This window comes from Entelurus aequoreus, linkage group LG02 (assembly GCF_033978785.1).
Source record: "Entelurus aequoreus isolate RoL-2023_Sb linkage group LG02, RoL_Eaeq_v1.1, whole genome shotgun sequence".
NCBI classification, from domain to species: Eukaryota; Metazoa; Chordata; class Actinopteri; order Syngnathiformes; family Syngnathidae; genus Entelurus; species Entelurus aequoreus.
Window position 1 is genome coordinate 42179217 of NC_084732.1, and position 18567 is coordinate 42197783.

Sequence of the window (18567 nt, forward strand, 5' to 3'; positions counted from 1 at the left end):
GGAATGAGTTAAATGTTTAAAATTGTTTAAACTATTAAAATGACTAGTTAATAGTGCTATTATGAATTGCAATGTCAGTACTATTTTCTTTCCTGCTATTTCAAATGCACGTGTTTTAATAAATAAATACAGCGGTTTAAAAGCATACACAATCTGTGTAAAAATATTAGTCTGTGGTCAAAAGGACTTGAAAGGACTCGAAACTCAAAATGCAGGACTTGTGACTTGACTTGAGACTTTCCAGTCTTGACTTTGGACTTGACTCTGGACTTGCCTGTCTTGACTCGGGACTTGACTCGAGACTTGAGGGCAAAGACTTGAGACTTACTTGTGACTTGCAAAGCAATGACTTGGTCCCACCTCTGGTTAATAGTAATGGACCCTTGTTGGGTCCATTTGTACGCTCTGTTACATTAACATTGATATTATACATGTGGACCCATACATATAAATGCCGTCAAATGTAGCTTTGATGTAGCAAGCTACTTTTGCCGTGTAACTTGTAGTGTAGCTTACTAGAATTCCCCAGAGATGGCTTTCGCTGTAGCTTAGCGGCATTTAATCAAGAAAAACTTGTAGCTTAGCTTACTAAATTTTCCAAGTAGCTTGCCCATCACTGGGTAGTACACAGCAAAAGACCACTGGAAACCCTAATAATAAGCAACGTACAATATCCATCCATCCATTTTCTACTGCTCGGCCTTCTCGAGTAGGCGGGAGGCTGAAGCCTATCCCAGCTGCCCTCGGGCTGAAGGCAGGGTACACCCTGGACAAGTCAACATGACCCATGTGGGCCAACACAGATGGATACATAATTTGTGTACTTTACAACAAAATGTGTTCACACAGACATCTGCTCAAAAATTATTTAATATTTGGTTTGCAATCTATCTAATTTGAACATGCCAGCGCTATAAAAAAGAATACAAAAGACTTTGGCTCTTGATTGATTACTCAATTTATTATTGCGACCAAGGAGAGCTGCTTGCGGTAGTAGCCATACGTGACACAAAGGCGGGTCATTCCTCCAGCCACCATCGGATGCTGCTGCCCACCTGACTACTAAATTGTGATTGGGCAGAGTTTATCAATTCCAGGTTGAATGCGGTTTACAATGATGTACAAAAGAAATGTGCTTGCATTGGTGCGTGCACACACTTTAATACATCTAAATTTTGTCTTGCATACAATGTTTTCTGGATTTGAAAGTACGTCTATTTTTCGAATGAAATCCGTGTAAAAATACACGAGGCCTGAGCTCATTTGCCTAAATTGGAGCCTGTAGTTGGAATTCATATTTCTGGTCGAGGCTGTCAGTAATGTTTAGAGTGTGTCTTTGTCAGTGTTGGGGCAATACAATTGTCAGAAGCATATTTTCCTTTCTACACTATGTCTTACTTGCTGTAATCTACAGTTTGTATGTCTGAATATTATGACATATGAATATAAACATTGGTTCGAGAATATTTTGTGGTGTAGATAATCCGCATTTTGCATTGTATTTATATAGTTAAGGTCTATAGAAAACAGTTACCAAAGTGCATTATTAAATGAATATGTTAAAAAAAGCAACACATATTGTCTATGTCAAATGATTGTTTTATCACATTTTTGGAATTTGCATTAATCATGACTAATCACAGGTGATTACTTACTTGCATAATTAAAATTTGCTGAAGAAAAGATCAATATTTGTACACAAGTGCAATTTTATTATCAGAATGTCAACCAGGAACATTTTTAAATGTTTTACTTGAATGCATATCATTTATTTGCACAAAACTTGGTAACAGTTTTATTGTAAGTTCTTTCAGAGTGTATTTTGGAGTGAAATTTGCCAGCGAGCACACCAGTCACAGTTTTCTCACTCATTTTTGTACCGACGTATTGATCTGGACACTGATCGTATAGCGGTTAAGGTTAAGAGCTTATACGGTCAAAATAAATTGCATGATTAATCTAGATGTGCACATCATTGATGCAATACTTTTTCGTGATTAATCACGTGAGTTAACGCATTACTTTGAAAGTCCTAATTATCAACCCATTTCAGCCGGAAGTTTGCCGGGAAATTTAAAATTGCACTTTATAAGTTACCCCGGCCGTATTGGCATGTGTTGCAATGTTAAGATTTCATCATTGATATATAAACTATCAGACTGCGTGGTCGGTAGTAGTGGGTTTCAGTAGGCCTTTAAGAAAATAGCCACAGTCCGCCCGTTTCTCTCTCCAACACGGAGGTGCTAATGCATGTTTTTGTTTCCTGTCGTTTAGACTATTGTAATGCCCTGCTCTTTGGCCTTCCCAAAAAGAATATCAGAAGCCTACAATTATTATAAAACTCGGCAGATAAACCTCTACTATATATGGAGATATCCGCTAATGTCACAAATTGGAAAAATGTCACAAGTCGGGCAAATTCCAAACGGCTCATTTGGAGTAGGTATGGAGGAAGGCAAGATTGTTTTATCTCTGCAACGCCTCCATAGTACGATTTAAAATTTGCGCAGACTTGCGCAGATCCCAAATACACAACAGCAGGTACCAATTGGTAAGAAATGTTGGTTTTGCTTAATAGAGTCCCTTTAAGCATATTCAAAGTATTTTTAGCCTAAATTAAACATTGTACAACATAAACATGGCTAAATCAACTAGGAAGTAGTGTTAGTAGATGTGTTTTGCCTTCTGGCAACTGATAGGTTCACCCCTGGGCAGCATTACTTCTGTATATTGGATTAAAATAATGTAAAGGTGTTATTTCATGTCCAGAGGGCTCTCACAATGTTGAGATATGTATTTAGAAGGTCGTAAACAGTTTTTTAATGCTAGAATATTTGATTTATAATTCACGGTACCAGTAATTAATTTACCATGGTCAGGCCTTGAACCAATTAACAGCGATAAACTAGGGTTTAATGTACTTGTAATTTATTTGCTCTAAACTTGGTAAAAGTTTGATCTTAAGTTTAGTCAGGGTGTACTTTGATGTGAAATTTGCCAGCAAGCACACCAGTCAGAGACTCCTCACTCATGTTGTATGCATTGATTGACTTGACGGATGAAAGTACACAAAGCTCCTGTAGTTAATGTAACACACTTTATTTTAAAATAATGAAACAAATCAATATGATTCCCCATCCACTCACAAGAGTCCTGCTTTTTGTAATCCTGATTTCAATCCATGTTTGAAATACATCCACTGTTTTAATCCCACTGCAAACTACAACCACAATAATAAACATATTGTATCAATCCAAACTTTGTAGAGGCAGAATATTTGCTTATAGCTATTGTATTGCATCTCATTTAGTTGTACAGATGTACATTATTATGTGTTGTGTGAGATTAATTTAGTAGCCTAAAAACATAAGTCTTGATGCATGTTTGAATGTGTACAGATGAGATATAATCTTATGATTGTTGAGTTAATGTACGAGTAGGCCATCATCTGTGGCACACATTAGCTTTGGCTGTGTGTCTCTCAACTATCACCAATAATTAAAGAGGTTGTTTGCAACTTGCTCAAAGTTACATTTTGCAAACCAAAAATATAATAAGAGCAAAAGGTTGCAAACAGACCCTTATAATATATTTCCTGTATATTGTGTTAAGTCTAGCCTCTGTAACACAGTGACCAATTTTCTTTACGGCTAAATCCCCAAAATAATAGAACGTAATTAGTTCTGTGTTCCATCTGCATATTTGAGCACAACAGCGCACCTGGATGAAGGTTGCCGATAAAATGTCTATGAGAGCTGTTCCTTGGATGCGTCTTTCAGCCTTTTTCTCATGGCTTGTGCATGATGTTTGTTGCGCTCCCGCTTTTCCAGCCTCTGTTAGATTTGAACAAAAAAGAAGAATCAGTGAGCCTGCTGTGCCTCCATCGAAGTGCTGGGCGATATGGCTGAAAACTGTATCACAAAATAAGTTTTTATATTGGTCAATATCGATAATTATTTATATATTTTATGACCTCTGGAAAATATGGACTAGGAGAAACATACATTAAATGTTAAAAATGTTTTAAATGTAAATGGGTTATACTTGTATAGCGCTTTTCTACCTTCAAGGTACTCAAAGCGCTTTGACACTATTTCCACATTCACCCATTCATACACACATTCACACACTGATGGCGGGAGCTGCCATGCGAGGCCCTAACCACGACCCATCAGGAGCAAGGGTGAAGTGTCTTGCTCAAGGACACAACGGACGTGACTAAGTTGGTAGAAGCTGGGGATTGAACCAGGAACCCTCAGGTTGCTGGCACGGCCACTCTCCCAACCGCGCCACGCCGTCCGTAACCGTCCTCTGATTATAAAACACTCAGCTACCAAGGCAGAAAGGAAATGAAACTTCAACACAACCATGGAAAACCCTCAATCAATATTAACAAAACAGTTTTAAAAAACTCTTTAAATTAGGGTGCAAATATAAGGAACAAGTATGAAATGTAACAAAATAGTGCAAAATGTGAAAATGTAAAAATAGAGAAACCTGAGAAGAACAATTTTTTGCAGGTTTAATGCCAGGAAGTTACGTGGTCTATGTAACATTTAATTTGATATGTTATTCATATTTAAAGTATGGAAATTAATTTATGTTATGCAGTACCGGTAATTATTATTGAAATATTACTGGACCAAATTATTTTAAAGTAGCACATTTGTTATATTTTGTTATTTATTTTATTTACACAGTACTGCACTGAAGTTCCTACGTTTTGTTTCTGTCCATCCACATACGGAACAAACAAGGGCTGAAAAAAAAGAGGTAAGCGGCAAAGGAATACAGTCCTTTTGAAAAAAAAACAAAAAAAAACTGCCATACTGTTACAGCAAGTGACTTTTCCCGTTTTATCAAAAATGTATTCGCTCTCCACCAGCACTCATTTTTACTTTCTCTTCTCACTCCATACAGAGAGTCAACAGTGAGATCCCAAGATGGCGAAACCAAACGTTATAGTTGATACGGTTACGCGATTGGCTGTTTGGCATCTCCCTCCCATTGCTCACTGATTACTTCCTGTTTTGCTAGGTTACTAAACCATAGCTGTGTCTCAATTCTAGCGGCTGCATCCTTCGCAGTGACGTCATCATGGTGCACAAAGGATGTCCCCATTCAAACAGCTCCAAGTGTCCTTCGAATACTGCCAACAAATGTGTTCTTTTCTCCCATTAGCAACAATATGCATCTGTGTACACTTGGCACATTTTCATATGCCAAGATCCTTTGCGCACTCTAAAAATAATTGTCAACATGGCGGCTCCATGCGGAGCAGAAAGAGCGACTTTAAAATGTAAGTATAACTTTATTTATTCATTTAAAACAGCTAAAACCAGAAATGTAAAGGTGGGGTGACATTAGTGATATACATTTGTGTTAATATACGAGACCTCGACTATCGTATTGTTGAGGGCGGCGTGGCGAAGTTGGTAGAGTGGCTGTGCCAGCAATCGGAGTGTTGCTGGTTACTGGGGTTCAATTCCCACCTTCTACCTTCCTAGTCACGTCCGTTGTGTCCTTGATGGCTGCTGGTTAGCGCCTTGCATGGCAGCTCCCGCCATCAGTGTGTGAATGTGTGTGTGAATGGGTAAATGTGGAAATACTGTCAAAGCGCTTTGAGTACCTTGAAGGTAGAAAAGCGCTATGCAAGTACAACCCATTTATCATTTATCATTTAGTGTCTTCCAAGCTCTTTGCCTCTCTCTTTATCCCGAGGGAGAGCCATTAATCCGGCCATTGCAAACGGCTTCGTGCCCGGAGATTTGTTTTAACGTTTAGAAGTAAAACCTTACATATTTTAGTTAAATATTTTAGATTGGCAACACTAAAGTTAGCCGTTGTGTGTGAATGTGAGTGTGAATTGTGTCTGTCCATCTGTTTTGGCTCTGTGATGAGGTCCCCACAAAGCTCCTTGTTTTTCAGCAATTGAACATGCAAAAATTTGAAAAAAGAAAAAAACATTTGAAGACGTTTTAGTGTTTAAAGAATTTAAAAATGATGAAAAGAGTTGACATAAATACATACCCCTTTCATCCAAATAAATCACTATGTCTGTTTCAGTCACTATGTTATTTAGTCACTACAGTAATTACAACTTGTGTTCACATCCACAGGAACCACATGGGTTAGCCTACTCTATACAGTATTTACAACCTTACTAGTGTTCACTTCACAGCCACAAATGGTTCATCTAGTTATTTACATCATTTACATATTACTTTGACATTTTAGCTTTGATAGCTGACTTGGGCCTTCCTGGCAAATTTCTGACCAGCTTTGCACTTTTTGTTTCTGCTTTGCTGGAATCTGCCTTGGATTTTATAGCCAATTTCAGCTCCTGTCTTGTTCTAAAACACCAATGAAAATTACATTTGGCATTTAGACAGGATATACTGTAGCAAAAGTCATCACATGTCTGCCACAATCGTGTGTCTTCTAAAATATGTATTCTACGTCTTCCATGTTCGAGAGCAGTTGTGATTTGGGCTTACATGGTAAACAACTAAAATGTATGTTTTGGGCATTGTTTTATCCAGACACATACCATTGACCAAATGTGGCCAAGTGGACGTCTTCTCCATCGCTAAAAGAAAAATCTAAGGAAGAGAATCCCTCTGCCATCTTCCACTAGTTTTGTAAAAATATAAATCACCCGCTTGAATATTCCCTCTTCTCTTTTCCGACTCTCTCATTGTCATTTAGGATGTGCGCGTCTGTTGTGATTTCCCTTCCTGGTTCGATGACCCGCCCTATATTGCCTCTGATTGGCCTGTCCGTAATGTTTTGCCCTAATCTTAACCAATCGTGACTCATCATCGTAAACCAACCAACCAATTATGGATTTTCTTATATGTAAACCAACCAATCATCATTGATGATTCCTGTGTATTTTGTCCCCTGCCCGTGGAGTTGCTTCGCTACGTAGCTTCGATTTTTAAATTAATATTTTTTTAATGGCTTTGATAAGGTGGTGATTTTTTCCAGGGTGTACCCCACCTTCCGCCCGTGTGCAGCTGGGATAGGCTCCAGCCCCCCCGCGACCCCATAAGAGACAAGTGGTAGAAAATGGATGGATGGATGGATCTGCCCTGAGATCGGTAGGTTGTGAGTTCAAACCCCGGCCCAGTCATACCAAAGACTATAAAAATGGGACACATTACCCCCTGCTTGGCACTCAGCATCAAGGGTTGGAATTGGGGGTTAAATCACCAAAAATGATTCCCGGGCGCGGCCACCGCTGCTGCTCACTGCTCGCCTCACCTCCCAGGGGGTGATCAAGGGTGATGGTTCAAATGCAGAGAATAATTTCGCCACTCCTAGTGTGTGTGTGACAATCATTGGTACTTTAACTTAACTTAATTTTTAATGGAAAACCGTAGTTTTTACCACTGTGGCCGTAAACCGGAATGGATTATCAAAAACCGTACTCATTACGGGAAAACTGTAGTTGTTGGTAGGTATGGCAAAGAGAGGGATTAAGAGTTTAGCACACAATGTAGGTGGGAAAAAACAAAAAATATTTTTTTATATTTTTACGGAGATAAATAAAAAGGATTTCCGACTATAGACAGAAAAATCCCATGCCTTCCGCCTTAATGTGTGAATAGTCAAGTATTGTAAATGTGTGCATCAATGTACCTATATTAGTTATTGCTGTTTTCTTGCTTACATTTACATGTTATTTGAAAATATGTATTTCTATAAATGATTAATATAAACTTGTGTTTAACTTTTTTTTTTTTTTTTTTTGCTGTGCAGAACAATCAAGGACGACATGAACTTGGACAAGGCAATTTAAAGAACAACAGACCAAAAATAAATGACAACACATGTATATTCCAGTTTGGATGATTATTTATAAAAATAGTATTTTTATAACCTGTATACATTAATAAACTAATGCACTGAAACTGCAATTGTTGTGATATCCTCTGCATTTATGATAATATAATTGTTATACAAATATTAACCATTACTGGCTATAATGCAAACAATTAAACAAATTTAGAAAAGTACATTAATTGTGGATCACAAAAATAATAAAGTAACTGCTAAATAAGATTGTGTGGTGTTGCTGTGTGGATAGACCGTGAGGACTCATTCTTGGACAACATCAGAATTGTCTGTGTTTTTAAAAGGTACATGTCCCACTACAACAACCATTTACAAACATACAAATAAATCCACCATTAACTAATAATTAGGAACAACAGCTATAAAATGCTTGTCAACACGTGTCACATTTTCATGACAACCACCTCTAATGATCGGTCGGCTCTAACCCAAAAAAATCAGCACTTAGCCGCTTCCTTTGAAATAAGGTAAAGGAGCAAGAGAAAACAAAAAAACAATTTGACATTCTTCTCTTAAGTTTGCCATTTTTTAACCTTGCGCAACTGATCATCACATATGAGACGTAAATGTAAGGGCGGGGACAACTGACGTAACCAGGGAGTGTCCCGAAGCCTTGGACTGGGTCCTTGAAAGGTTGCAGCCGCCGAATATAAATAAATAAATATATTTATATTATATACATACATACACACACACACACACACATACACAAACATACATATATATATATATATAAATATATATATATACACATACATATACACACATACATACATTCATCAAACATATTTTGACCAAGGCGATATATATTTAAAAAAATGTAATCGGCCCAGCTCTACCCATCCATCCATCCATCCATCCATTTTCTACCGATTGTCACTTTCGGGGTCGCGGGCGGTAGCCTATCTCAGCTGCATTCGGGCGGAAGGCGGGCTACACCCTGGACAAGTCGCTACGTCATCGCAGGGCCAACACAGATAGACAGACAACATTCACAAACTACGGCCAATTTAGTGTTGCCAATCAACCTATCCCCAGGTGCATGTCTTTGGAGGTGGGAGGAAGCCGGAGTACCCGCAGGGAACCCACAAAGTCACGGGGAGAACATGCAAACTCCACACAGAAAAATCCTGAGCGCAGGATCGAACACAGGACCTTCGCATTGTGAGGCAGACGCACTAACCCCTCAACCACCGTGCTGCCCTACTCAATGTTACACATTTCTCACAATAACATTCTTACCTCATTGTGCAGGCAGTGACGCATGGCGCGGTCGTCGTCGTTGCACGTTCCGAAGAACTTCAAGAAATTGTGCTGGTGGAAAAAAGGTAAAATATGTTTTATTTAATGCATTTATGAGCAAAAAAAGAAGGATAGATGCCGAGTACCTCTGTGTGGCACTGCTTCAGGCGGTTTATGAGCTCATTGCAGTCATCAGTGTGCAGGTGGGGCGAAAGGTCAGGGTGCATGCCGAGTTAAGGTCCTAATGTGCAAATGTACACAAGCCAAACAGAAGATGCACTATGAGTTGACTGTCATTTCGTTGAGTCCATAAAAATAATGTTGACAAATAGTCTAGAGTACTGAAGGATACTAAATCCTCCAGCTCCCTCTCCATCTTGAGAGGTCATTGTGATGTTGTGGACTCCTGTGGGCACTTACCTACAGTAAACACACATACAGAAGCGTTGAAAACCATATATCAGCAATCAACCTGAATCAATTCACTTATAACAATAATAAGACACGTATTGTGGATTTATCTTACCAGCAGTGGACAGGTTGGATCACCAGATAAGATTTTCCCAGAACTAAGTCAACTAAATGTCAAGTTTGCTAACTAGCTCGTAGCTAATAGGCCGCAGATGTTGTGGGACACTCACTCAGAACATAGTTTTTCTACGTTCTATATCCTCTTCTCTGACGAAACGAGCTCCGATAAATATTCGTAAATTAAAGGAGTTATAACATACTAGCTTCTAAGGAGATACACGAATTGCTGATAGACTTGACAGAGTGGAACGTTGTGGCCTACTGAAGGACAGCCAGTTGGAATAGCAAACCCGAATCACCAATCGGTGTCCGCGTTTTGCTTAATCAACCAATAGCATTTATTCTTTTCCGGAAGGCGGGTCCTATTCTGACAAAGATATGTGGGAGGAGCAAGAGAGTTCTCCCATGTTATTGTTCGTTTTAGAAGCTACGTAACGTGGTTGTTTTCGACTTTGTTTGAATATAACTGTGGCGACTTGTCCAGGGTGTACCCCGCCTTCCGTCCAAATGCAGCTGAGATAGGCTCCAGCACCCCCCCCGCGATACCAAAAGGGACAAGCGGTAGAAAAAATGGATGGATGGATAAATTGATGGATGGATGGATATAATATAATATAATAATCTGATATAATACATGTTTACGCTGGTATTGTACACAATTGCATACACTAAACACAGACAATTGATATTTCATACATAGTATGCTGAAATATTCAATAAATATTTCAGTATGTTTGTTTCAATACATTATCGTGGTTGTTCTTCCGTTTCAAAGCTGGATTATTTGAGGGAATGATACAGCACCCCCGCGACCCCGAACGGGTCAAGCGGTAAAACATGGATGGATGGGTGGATAATAAAATGTTGAATAATATGAGCATATATAGTTTAGAGTCAAGGTTAAACCACTTACAGAAACTGAAGATGGCAGTAATGCAACACAGATGGATGCCAGCTGCCGTAAAATTTAAAAGAAGAAGAAGAAACCACTAACACTTTACTGTATATTTACTCACTACTGCACATCGTATCCTATTTTTTATTATTTATTTAAGTTTTTTATTTTTTCAATATTCTATTTGTATTTGATTTTATTCTCTTCCCTTGACATTTTTTGTTGAAGACAATAGTTGCTCAACCTGGTGGATGTTGAAAATTGTTATAATGAAAGTGCCATAGATTTTGTGTTCATTCTGAATACATGTTTGTTTGTTCAATTCAAAAAATAAATGATAATAATAATAATTACTCACTACTGCTCCAATACCATAGAGGGCGCTAGACCAAGTGGGTCGTATCTTTTTGGCGTTTTCTGATTGGTTGGTTTGTTTTTGCTTCCAGACGGCGGTTTGTTTGGAGGAAAGGACACACGTATATTAGCAACGCCGGCTACCTGAGCTGCAATTGGGTTTATTTTATTTTTTTGGCACTCCAACGCACAAGTAGGATATCAAATACAGTTTTGGGACCAATGGAGGACCCGATGAATTGCTTGTTGCGTCGCCTCATTCGACGGATACCGAGTCAACTTCTCAGAGCAACGCTGGAGAAGTGGGGCCGCTTGACTGAGGCTCAAAGACAAACCATCGATTTTACTCAATCGAAATGGGCAATAACGGACATACTTTATGCCCTTGGTGAGGTACATGCCCCTGCTTCTACTTGTCATTAAGATGTACTGATTATCTCTCTTTTTACGAATCCACATCCTTTCCATCTAACTTTATAGCTCATGTCGTTGCTCACCTAGGGAAAATGGATGGACAAATAAATGTATCACAGAGTTAACGAATGCATGCATCTAATTTGCAAGAAAATTGATTTACATTCAAAAACTTTATTTTTTCCATCTTTGCTTGCGTTGTTGTGGGCCACTTTCCCTTTAAATTTACAACGTCTCTCCTCTTTTCAGGAAAATGGATGGACAGTTAAACATATCGCGGAGTTAGAGATGTGTTGTAAGTGTTGTACATTCGCACGGTGTGTTTACCATCATTTCATATCTAATAATGTGTACATTCTGTCGCATTCATCTCTCAGATGTCATTGACAATCCAAACCAGGGACTGTGGAAAGCATTCCAGCTGGTGGACCCTAAAGGTATTAATCTAGGAAGTAGATAGCTATCTAACAATAAAAGGGCTGCATTGGCCAAAAAACTTTGGCCAGAGGCCGAAAGCGAACTACATGTAAAGTAATTATATATATATATATATATATATATATATATATATATATATATATATATATATATATATATATATATATATATATATATATATATATATATATATATACACAGTTCCAAAGTTAGGTTACTTATATAGATATTAAATGTGTAATGTAATTAAATAAGCATCTAAATACATTTGATATCGAAATCACTTCAGTTGTTTTTTATTATTATTTATTACAGCTGTGTGCTGTCTCAGAGTGATATGTGATCCCTTTTACACAGCTGTTTTTACACGTAATCTGTGATCGCAATGCTTTAAGTCTGCATATTCATTTTATACCAAATTGAAGAGGGAATGTTGCCAAACATGTTAAAAATACAATACAAACAGCGGAAAAGCCATGTTTTTTAGGTTAATCTTATATACACTATTATATGGATGCGCGCGCACACTCAAACACATTAACACGCATACATAAATACACACGTTACAACGCTTTTTTTTTGCCACACAACAGAGCGTTGATTATGGTGTAATAACAATCTTTTGTACCAAAATAACACTTCAGTTTGCATTGATTAAAGCAAGCTATAGCAGACTGAACAACACATCAACTTCAACTACTTCAACTTTAACACCCCCCGCTCCCCACATCAGACCCTGATGACAATGCAATATGAAGTATAAACGATAAAACGTTGAATTAAGAGTATGTGAAAATTCAACACATACCTTGTTTCTTTCATTGACTACCTCCTTAAAGTTTTGTAACCATTTAGAAATATCAAGAAACTAAAATAGCGGCAAAAATGGGGAAGTGTAAAGAGTGTGTTTTCCATATCACCCATCATGCGCATGTGGAATATAAAATTATATAAACATGTTTTATAATGTCCACAAAGTTCAATGAGCAGGAGGTGTGTTATGTGTGACCATGTGGTGACTTCATTTGATGGTTATAGTTCATTTACACCATGAGTGGGAAAAGTTGTTTGGATTGCATCATGTATATATTGATGCTATGCTCAATATAAATAAACATTGATTGATTGATTGAAGTAACTTTTAAATAACATTCGTGGTCATGGACCACTGTTTCTCTCTTCGTCCTCAAGAGGGCGACAATATCACTCCAATATAATCCACCTGTTCAGCTGTTCTCAACTGCGTGCCATTTTATTTGTTTGTTATATTTTCCCATGTTTATGGCGTCTAGCTGATGCTCAAGCCCTGGAGTTGCTGCAGTTTAAGCAAAGTTTCAAAAACCACCTGAATGAGCTCATAAGAAACGTAAGTTATGTGTTTCCTACAAATTTAAGTTAAACATTTTTTCTCAGTTTCATGCAATTTTCACCTTTGACATCCAAGGTGTCTGTCAAAATAAAGAAGAACACGGACGAAGCCGTTTGGATTCGCATTGCGTGGGGAGACAGCTTCTCTCGGCCCAACAACCTGAAGCCAACTTATGTTGTTCACTACCTACAAACTCCTTATGTGTTTGTCTGTAGACTGACACCCAAGCAAAAGCCCTTGTTATCCCAGGTGATGAATGACTTCAGTGTGACTTTATGTGGCTTTTGATTATTCTTTTTCTAAGGAGATTACTCTCCCTGTTAGGCTTTGATCCTATCCGCCAGACATCAGGCTATCAAGGATGCTAACCTCAGTGGACGGAAACTCACCACAATTCGGGACCTGCTGATGCAGCAATATGAGCAGGTAAGTCCACGAGCATTGTACGCTAATATCACATAAATTTTGTGTCAGGTCCAAGCTTGTCAGCACTTTTTTCTCCCTTACACATTGTAACTAAGTGTCAAGGAATAAAAGACAGAGAGCTAACACCTATGGACAATTTAGTCTCCAAAAAAATTAAGCAGGCATTTTTTGGACTGTGAAAGTGAGAAAACCGACGTAAGCACAGGAAAAACATGCAAACACCACATAGAAAGGCCCTTGCTTTTGTTACAGGGTATGAATTTAAGGCCTTAGAATGTTTTATATTCTATCAAACTCTTGTGAAAAGTCTTAACTATGAAAGGTCTGAATTTTTTTTTAAAGTTTTGTTAATTTTGAAATAAATACAGGGTGATTCAAAAAGAATACGCCGAAATTATCACTCCATATTTCAAAAATGCAAAACAATAGAAAAGCTAGCTTGAACACATGTTGTACATAACTTTGAGTATTTATTTCATGCTTTACAAGTGCTCAATATGGCCACCACTGGCAGCACGGACAACGTCAAGATGATATGAGAATTCCTCCCAAACATGCCCCAGGATGCCGTGATCCACCGTGTTGATTGCTGCTGTTATTCAGTCTTTCATGTCATCGAGGTCTTCGAGGACTCTGTCCTTTACACAAGCAGCCAGTCTCTTTAAATTGTTTAACCCACCGTCGAATGCTCTCACGATGGGGTGGATGTTCTGTTCTAAAAGCACGCTTCACTATGACAATGGCATTTGTTTCCGCAATCGTAAGCACACAAAACGCCATTTTGAGGGTAAATAAACACGTAGTCTTCCTACAATTGAGCTGCGCCGAAAGGTTTACATGAACACAACGGTGAAATTGTAACACAATAAAACTTGGATAACTCCTATATCAAATGACCATTGATTCAGTCTATTACAATGCTTTAGAACTGAATAAATGTGTGATGATTTTAGCGTATCATTTCTGAATCACCCTGTACATTAATTTCTGTCCCGCTTTTAAATGTTTCCAATTTTGAGGGCGCTATTCATATCTACAAAGCAGATCTAATTAAGTACTTGTGCAGCCCAATCATAATGTATCCAGCACATTGAGTGTGTGGTGCTCAGCGCACGCAGCGGTATGTTACACTCACAGAGAGAACCAAAGCTCACAGCAAAGCTGAATTATTTGTGTAAGATGGGTACGTTCAATGGTTAGTGGCTCTAGAACAAAAAAGTTAATACCAGTACATGATTGAGGGAAACGTATCAAATATTTTCACCGATGCTACAACTCAGGTTAGGACCCAATGTGGAGCCATCATGGAGAGCACTTTGAGATTTTAACAAATATAAAGTGCGTTACAAATGCAATTCATTATTATTATTATTATTATTATTAGAGCACAGTTTGTAAACATTGTGGTGAAAGTCAATGAGAGAATGTGGATAAGGTGGCACTAATTGCTGAAGAAGATCCATATGAGAGGTTTACTAATTAAATGATACTATTACACACAGTAAGCACATCAGTGTTTCCCACACATTCATTTATTTGTGGTGGCCCGCCACGAAATAATTATGTCCGCCACAAATAAAAATTAAAAATAAATAAATAATAATTATTTATTTATTTATTTTATTTTTTTGTCCTGTCCAGCTTCTCAGGCAAATCATATAGTTGATGTAGATGCCCATTTAGGCTGTTCAGATTTACTTTACAAAAGAGAAGTGTATGATACTTCTCTTTTTGCCTTATTTGTATTTGACCACTACTGTTTTCTGTTTATTTGTTACTGACTGTGGCAGGACACCTCTGCCTCTGTTTCACTTTATGTTGCTGGTAAATAATATGGTTGTAGTAGTAGGCTAAAGTTAAAATATTTAGTATGCACTAATTAAAGGGGCAGAGCTTTAAGAGACATTTTAGCTGTTATATTTTATAAGATATATTTTTTGTAAGAACCACAATTAATAAATATATTTCAGTGAATAACATATTGTTCAAATCTGTATATAAATATGTACATAAAGTGTTGTAATTATATTGTAAAATGGATGGATGGATGGATGGATGGATGGACGTTTAAAACAAAACTGTTATTATTAATTAGTAAGTATACATTTTTTGAGCCTTTTTAGAGAAAATCATATCATTGTAGTAAATTATGCAAATTACTCGATGATGTCATGGTGACCACGCCCCCACCGCCCCAGGTATCTTGGCAGTTTATGGGAAACACTGCACATGCTAACTTATCTGTGATGTAATGACTAATAGTTGTGCACTTAAAAAAGTATAAATAATACATTATTATTTCATACCTATTTATTTAGTCCAATAATTTCAGATCAGCTACTCAGACGTTGTAGTTTACATTTTCTCAAGCTTTAAATGTTGTTTGCTTACAGTCAGTTTGTGCATTGGTGAGGATCTAGAAAAAAAGTAACATATGTGAACGTCATCTTGTCATGCCAAAGTAATGATCAGTTCTTGTTTATTAGCAATATTTTTGCAAACACAAAACTACTGGCCAGTGAAAATATATTCTATGTGAAATACATACCAGATACAAAAAAAGATGGGCAAATTTGAATGTTATCCTCATTCTTCCTCTCCTATCCGTTTCAAAGACAACATATATCGTTGTGCTTGCCTCCACCATGGCCAACTTTCTGGTTGTTGTTTTGTGAAAAAAATGCAATAAGAAGCAGACTGCACCTTCTGAAATAAAACTGTAGAACATTACCGGTAGTATGTAGAGTTTGTAGACATTGGAATTCAATGGCAAATCAGAAAAATGGCCATTGAGGTCTTTGCCAATCTTTATTTCCAAACAAATATTAGTTTACAATAAGGCCTCTGGTGTTTTTAGTTAGATTTAGTATTTTGAAACCTGCAGAGACCCTGTCGATATCTTATCTACTATTGTATTTGCTGCCAAGGTGTTCCCGACCAGATATCCCAGCTCTCTTGCCAGTACGAGTCAAACAGTCTCAAGTATGTATCATGTTATCAGTTATTTTCTTTAACAGTTTTTGTAGGATTGCACACTTAATACTAGAGATGTCCGATAATGGATATATATATATATATATATATATATATATATATATATATATATATATATATATATATATATATATATATATATATATATATATACACAGTCGTGGAATTAACACATTATTATGCCTAATTTGGTTGTGATGCCCCGCTGTATGCATTAAACAATGTAACAAGGTTTTCCAAAATAAATCAACTCAAGTTATGGAAAAAAATGCCAACATGGCACTGCCCTATTTATTATTGAAGTCACAAAGTGCTTTTTTTTTTAACATGCCTCAAAACAGCAGCTTGAATTTGGGACATGCTCTCCCTGAGAGCATGTCAGCTGGTTGAGGTGGGCGGGGTTGGGGGGGGCGGGGGTTGAGGTGGGAGGGGGTAGCGAGGGGTTTATATTGTAGCGTCCAAGAAGAGTTAGTGCTGCAAGGGGTTCTGGGTATTTGTTCTGTTGTGTTTATGTTGTGTTACGGTGCGGATGTTCTCCCGAAATGTGTTTGTCATTCTTGTTTGGTGTGGGTTCACAGTGTGGTGCATATTTGTAACAGTGTTAAAGTTGTTTATACCCTCAGTGTGACCTGTATCTGTTGACCAAGTATGCATTGCATTCACTTGTGTGTGTGAAAAGCCGTAGATATTATGTGATTGGGCTGGCACGCAAAGGCAGTGCCTTTAAGATTTATCGGCGCTCTGTACTTCTCCCTACGTCCGTGTACCACTCCGTGCAGCGGCGTTTTAAAAAGTCATTTATTTTACTTTTTGAAACCGATACCGATAATTTCCGATATTACATTTTAAAGCATTTATCGGCCCATAATATCGGCAGTCCGATATTATCGGACATCTCTACTTAATACCGATGTTTGTGTGCAGTTTGGATGTACTAAATTTCTGTGTGCTTTACTTTCTATCCACAGACCCACACATAGAGCGAGAACAAGCTGAGGATGAAGTTAACAGACTTCAGAAGGCCTGTGAAGCGTTTGGTGGCGGCAAGTTACCAGAGCTACAGTCTGTTGTGTACAAGGTACTCAGTCTTTCTCAAACGCTGTTCTGGTATGCTCAGTTTTGTTTACATTTAGAAAGTTTTCCCCATACCAGTTTGTTAAGCCCTTTTTAACATTCACAGTGGCCTGTGTAGAGTTGGCATGTTGTCCCTGTGCATTTTAAAAGCATGCATGTTTAGTTAGTTGGAGACTCTAAATCAGGGGTCTCAGACACGTGGGCCGCGTGTCTGAGACGTTTTTTTGCAGCCCGCACATTAGTATGAAAATGTAATGTTATTGCGGCCCGCAAGTTTTATATGAATGGCGCTTGACAGCGTCATACTTGCCACCCCTCCCGATTTTTCCGGGAGACTCCCGAATTTCAGGGCAACCATTCTCTCGAATGTCTGCCGATTTTCACCCAAACAACAATATTAAGGGCGTGCCGTGATGGCACTGCCTTTAGCGCCCTCTAAAACCTGTGCAAACAGCGTGCCAGTCCAGTCACATGTTGTATTTGGCTTCTGTACACACACGTAAGTGACTGCAAGACATACTTGATCAACAGCCACACAGGTGACACTGAAGGTGGCGTATAAACAAGTTTAACACTGTTACAAATATGCGCCACACTGTGAACCCACACCAAACAAGAATGACAAACACATTTCGGGAGAACATCCGCACCGTAAGACAACATAAACACAACAGAACAAATACCCAGAATCCCATGCAGCCCTAACTCTTCCGGGCTACAATATACACCCCCGCTACCACCAAACCCCGCCACCCCACACATCATTTTTAGGCCATATCGCGATACACGATATATATCAATATTTTGCCTTAGCCTTGAATCACAGCAGTATGATGATTCTATGTGTCTACATTAAAACATTCTTGTTCATACTGCATTAATATATGCTCATTTTAAACTTTCATGCAGAGAGGGAAATCACAACTAAGTCAATTTAGCAAAAGTGTATTTATTAAACAGTTATTAAGCA

At 38.1% G+C, this 18567-nt stretch overlaps 2 protein-coding genes across 3 annotated transcripts in view; one reads left to right on the forward strand and one right to left on the reverse strand.

Annotated features, from left to right (window-relative positions):
• Positions 1-3078: 3078 nt before the first annotated feature.
• On the reverse strand, positions 3079-11142 carry cmc2 (C-x(9)-C motif containing 2). 2 transcript variants are annotated; one of them, XM_062026886.1, is made up of 5 exons: positions 9629-11142; positions 9455-9522; positions 9249-9319; positions 9103-9174; positions 3079-3833 (listed from the first exon to the last, which is right to left on the reverse strand). In XM_062026886.1, the coding sequence occupies exons 2-5, from the start codon at positions 9489-9491 to the stop codon at positions 3747-3749; spliced, it is 267 nt and encodes an 88-aa protein (XP_061882870.1). In that variant the 5' UTR covers positions 9492-9522; positions 9629-11142; the 3' UTR covers positions 3079-3746. The 2 variants fall into 2 exon arrangements, with proteins under 2 accessions (XP_061882870.1, XP_061882877.1); XM_062026893.1 differs by lacking the exon at positions 9455-9522 and having other exon boundaries at positions 9249-9343; positions 9629-10643.
• Positions 10635-18567, forward strand: part of cenpn (centromere protein N) — an 11932-nt gene continuing 3999 nt past the window's right edge. Inside the window, exons 1-8 of the mRNA XM_062026873.1 lie at positions 10635-11275; positions 11546-11591; positions 11674-11733; positions 13027-13100; positions 13179-13352; positions 13428-13529; positions 16457-16511; positions 17492-17601. Coding sequence (XP_061882857.1) covers positions 11105-11275; positions 11546-11591; positions 11674-11733; positions 13027-13100; positions 13179-13352; positions 13428-13529; positions 16457-16511; positions 17492-17601 — 792 coding nt within the window. The 5' untranslated portion in view covers positions 10635-11104. The remainder of the gene's footprint in view (positions 11276-11545; positions 11592-11673; positions 11734-13026; positions 13101-13178; positions 13353-13427; positions 13530-16456; positions 16512-17491; positions 17602-18567) is intronic.

Excerpts from the sequence above, each read along its gene's own strand:
- cmc2 (XM_062026886.1), bottom strand. The coding sequence starts at position 9,491 with ATGACCTCTCAAGATGGAGAGGGAGCTGGAGGATTTA. Across the intron at positions 9,320-9,454 it reads AGAGGGAGCTGGAGGATTTA|ACCTTTCGCCCCACCTGCAC; the intron begins GTATCCTTCAGT and ends GCATGCACCCTG. Across the intron at positions 3,834-9,102 it reads GTCACTGCCTGCACAATGAG|AGGCTGGAAAAGCGGGAGCG; the intron begins GTAAGAATGTTA and ends CAAATCTAACAG.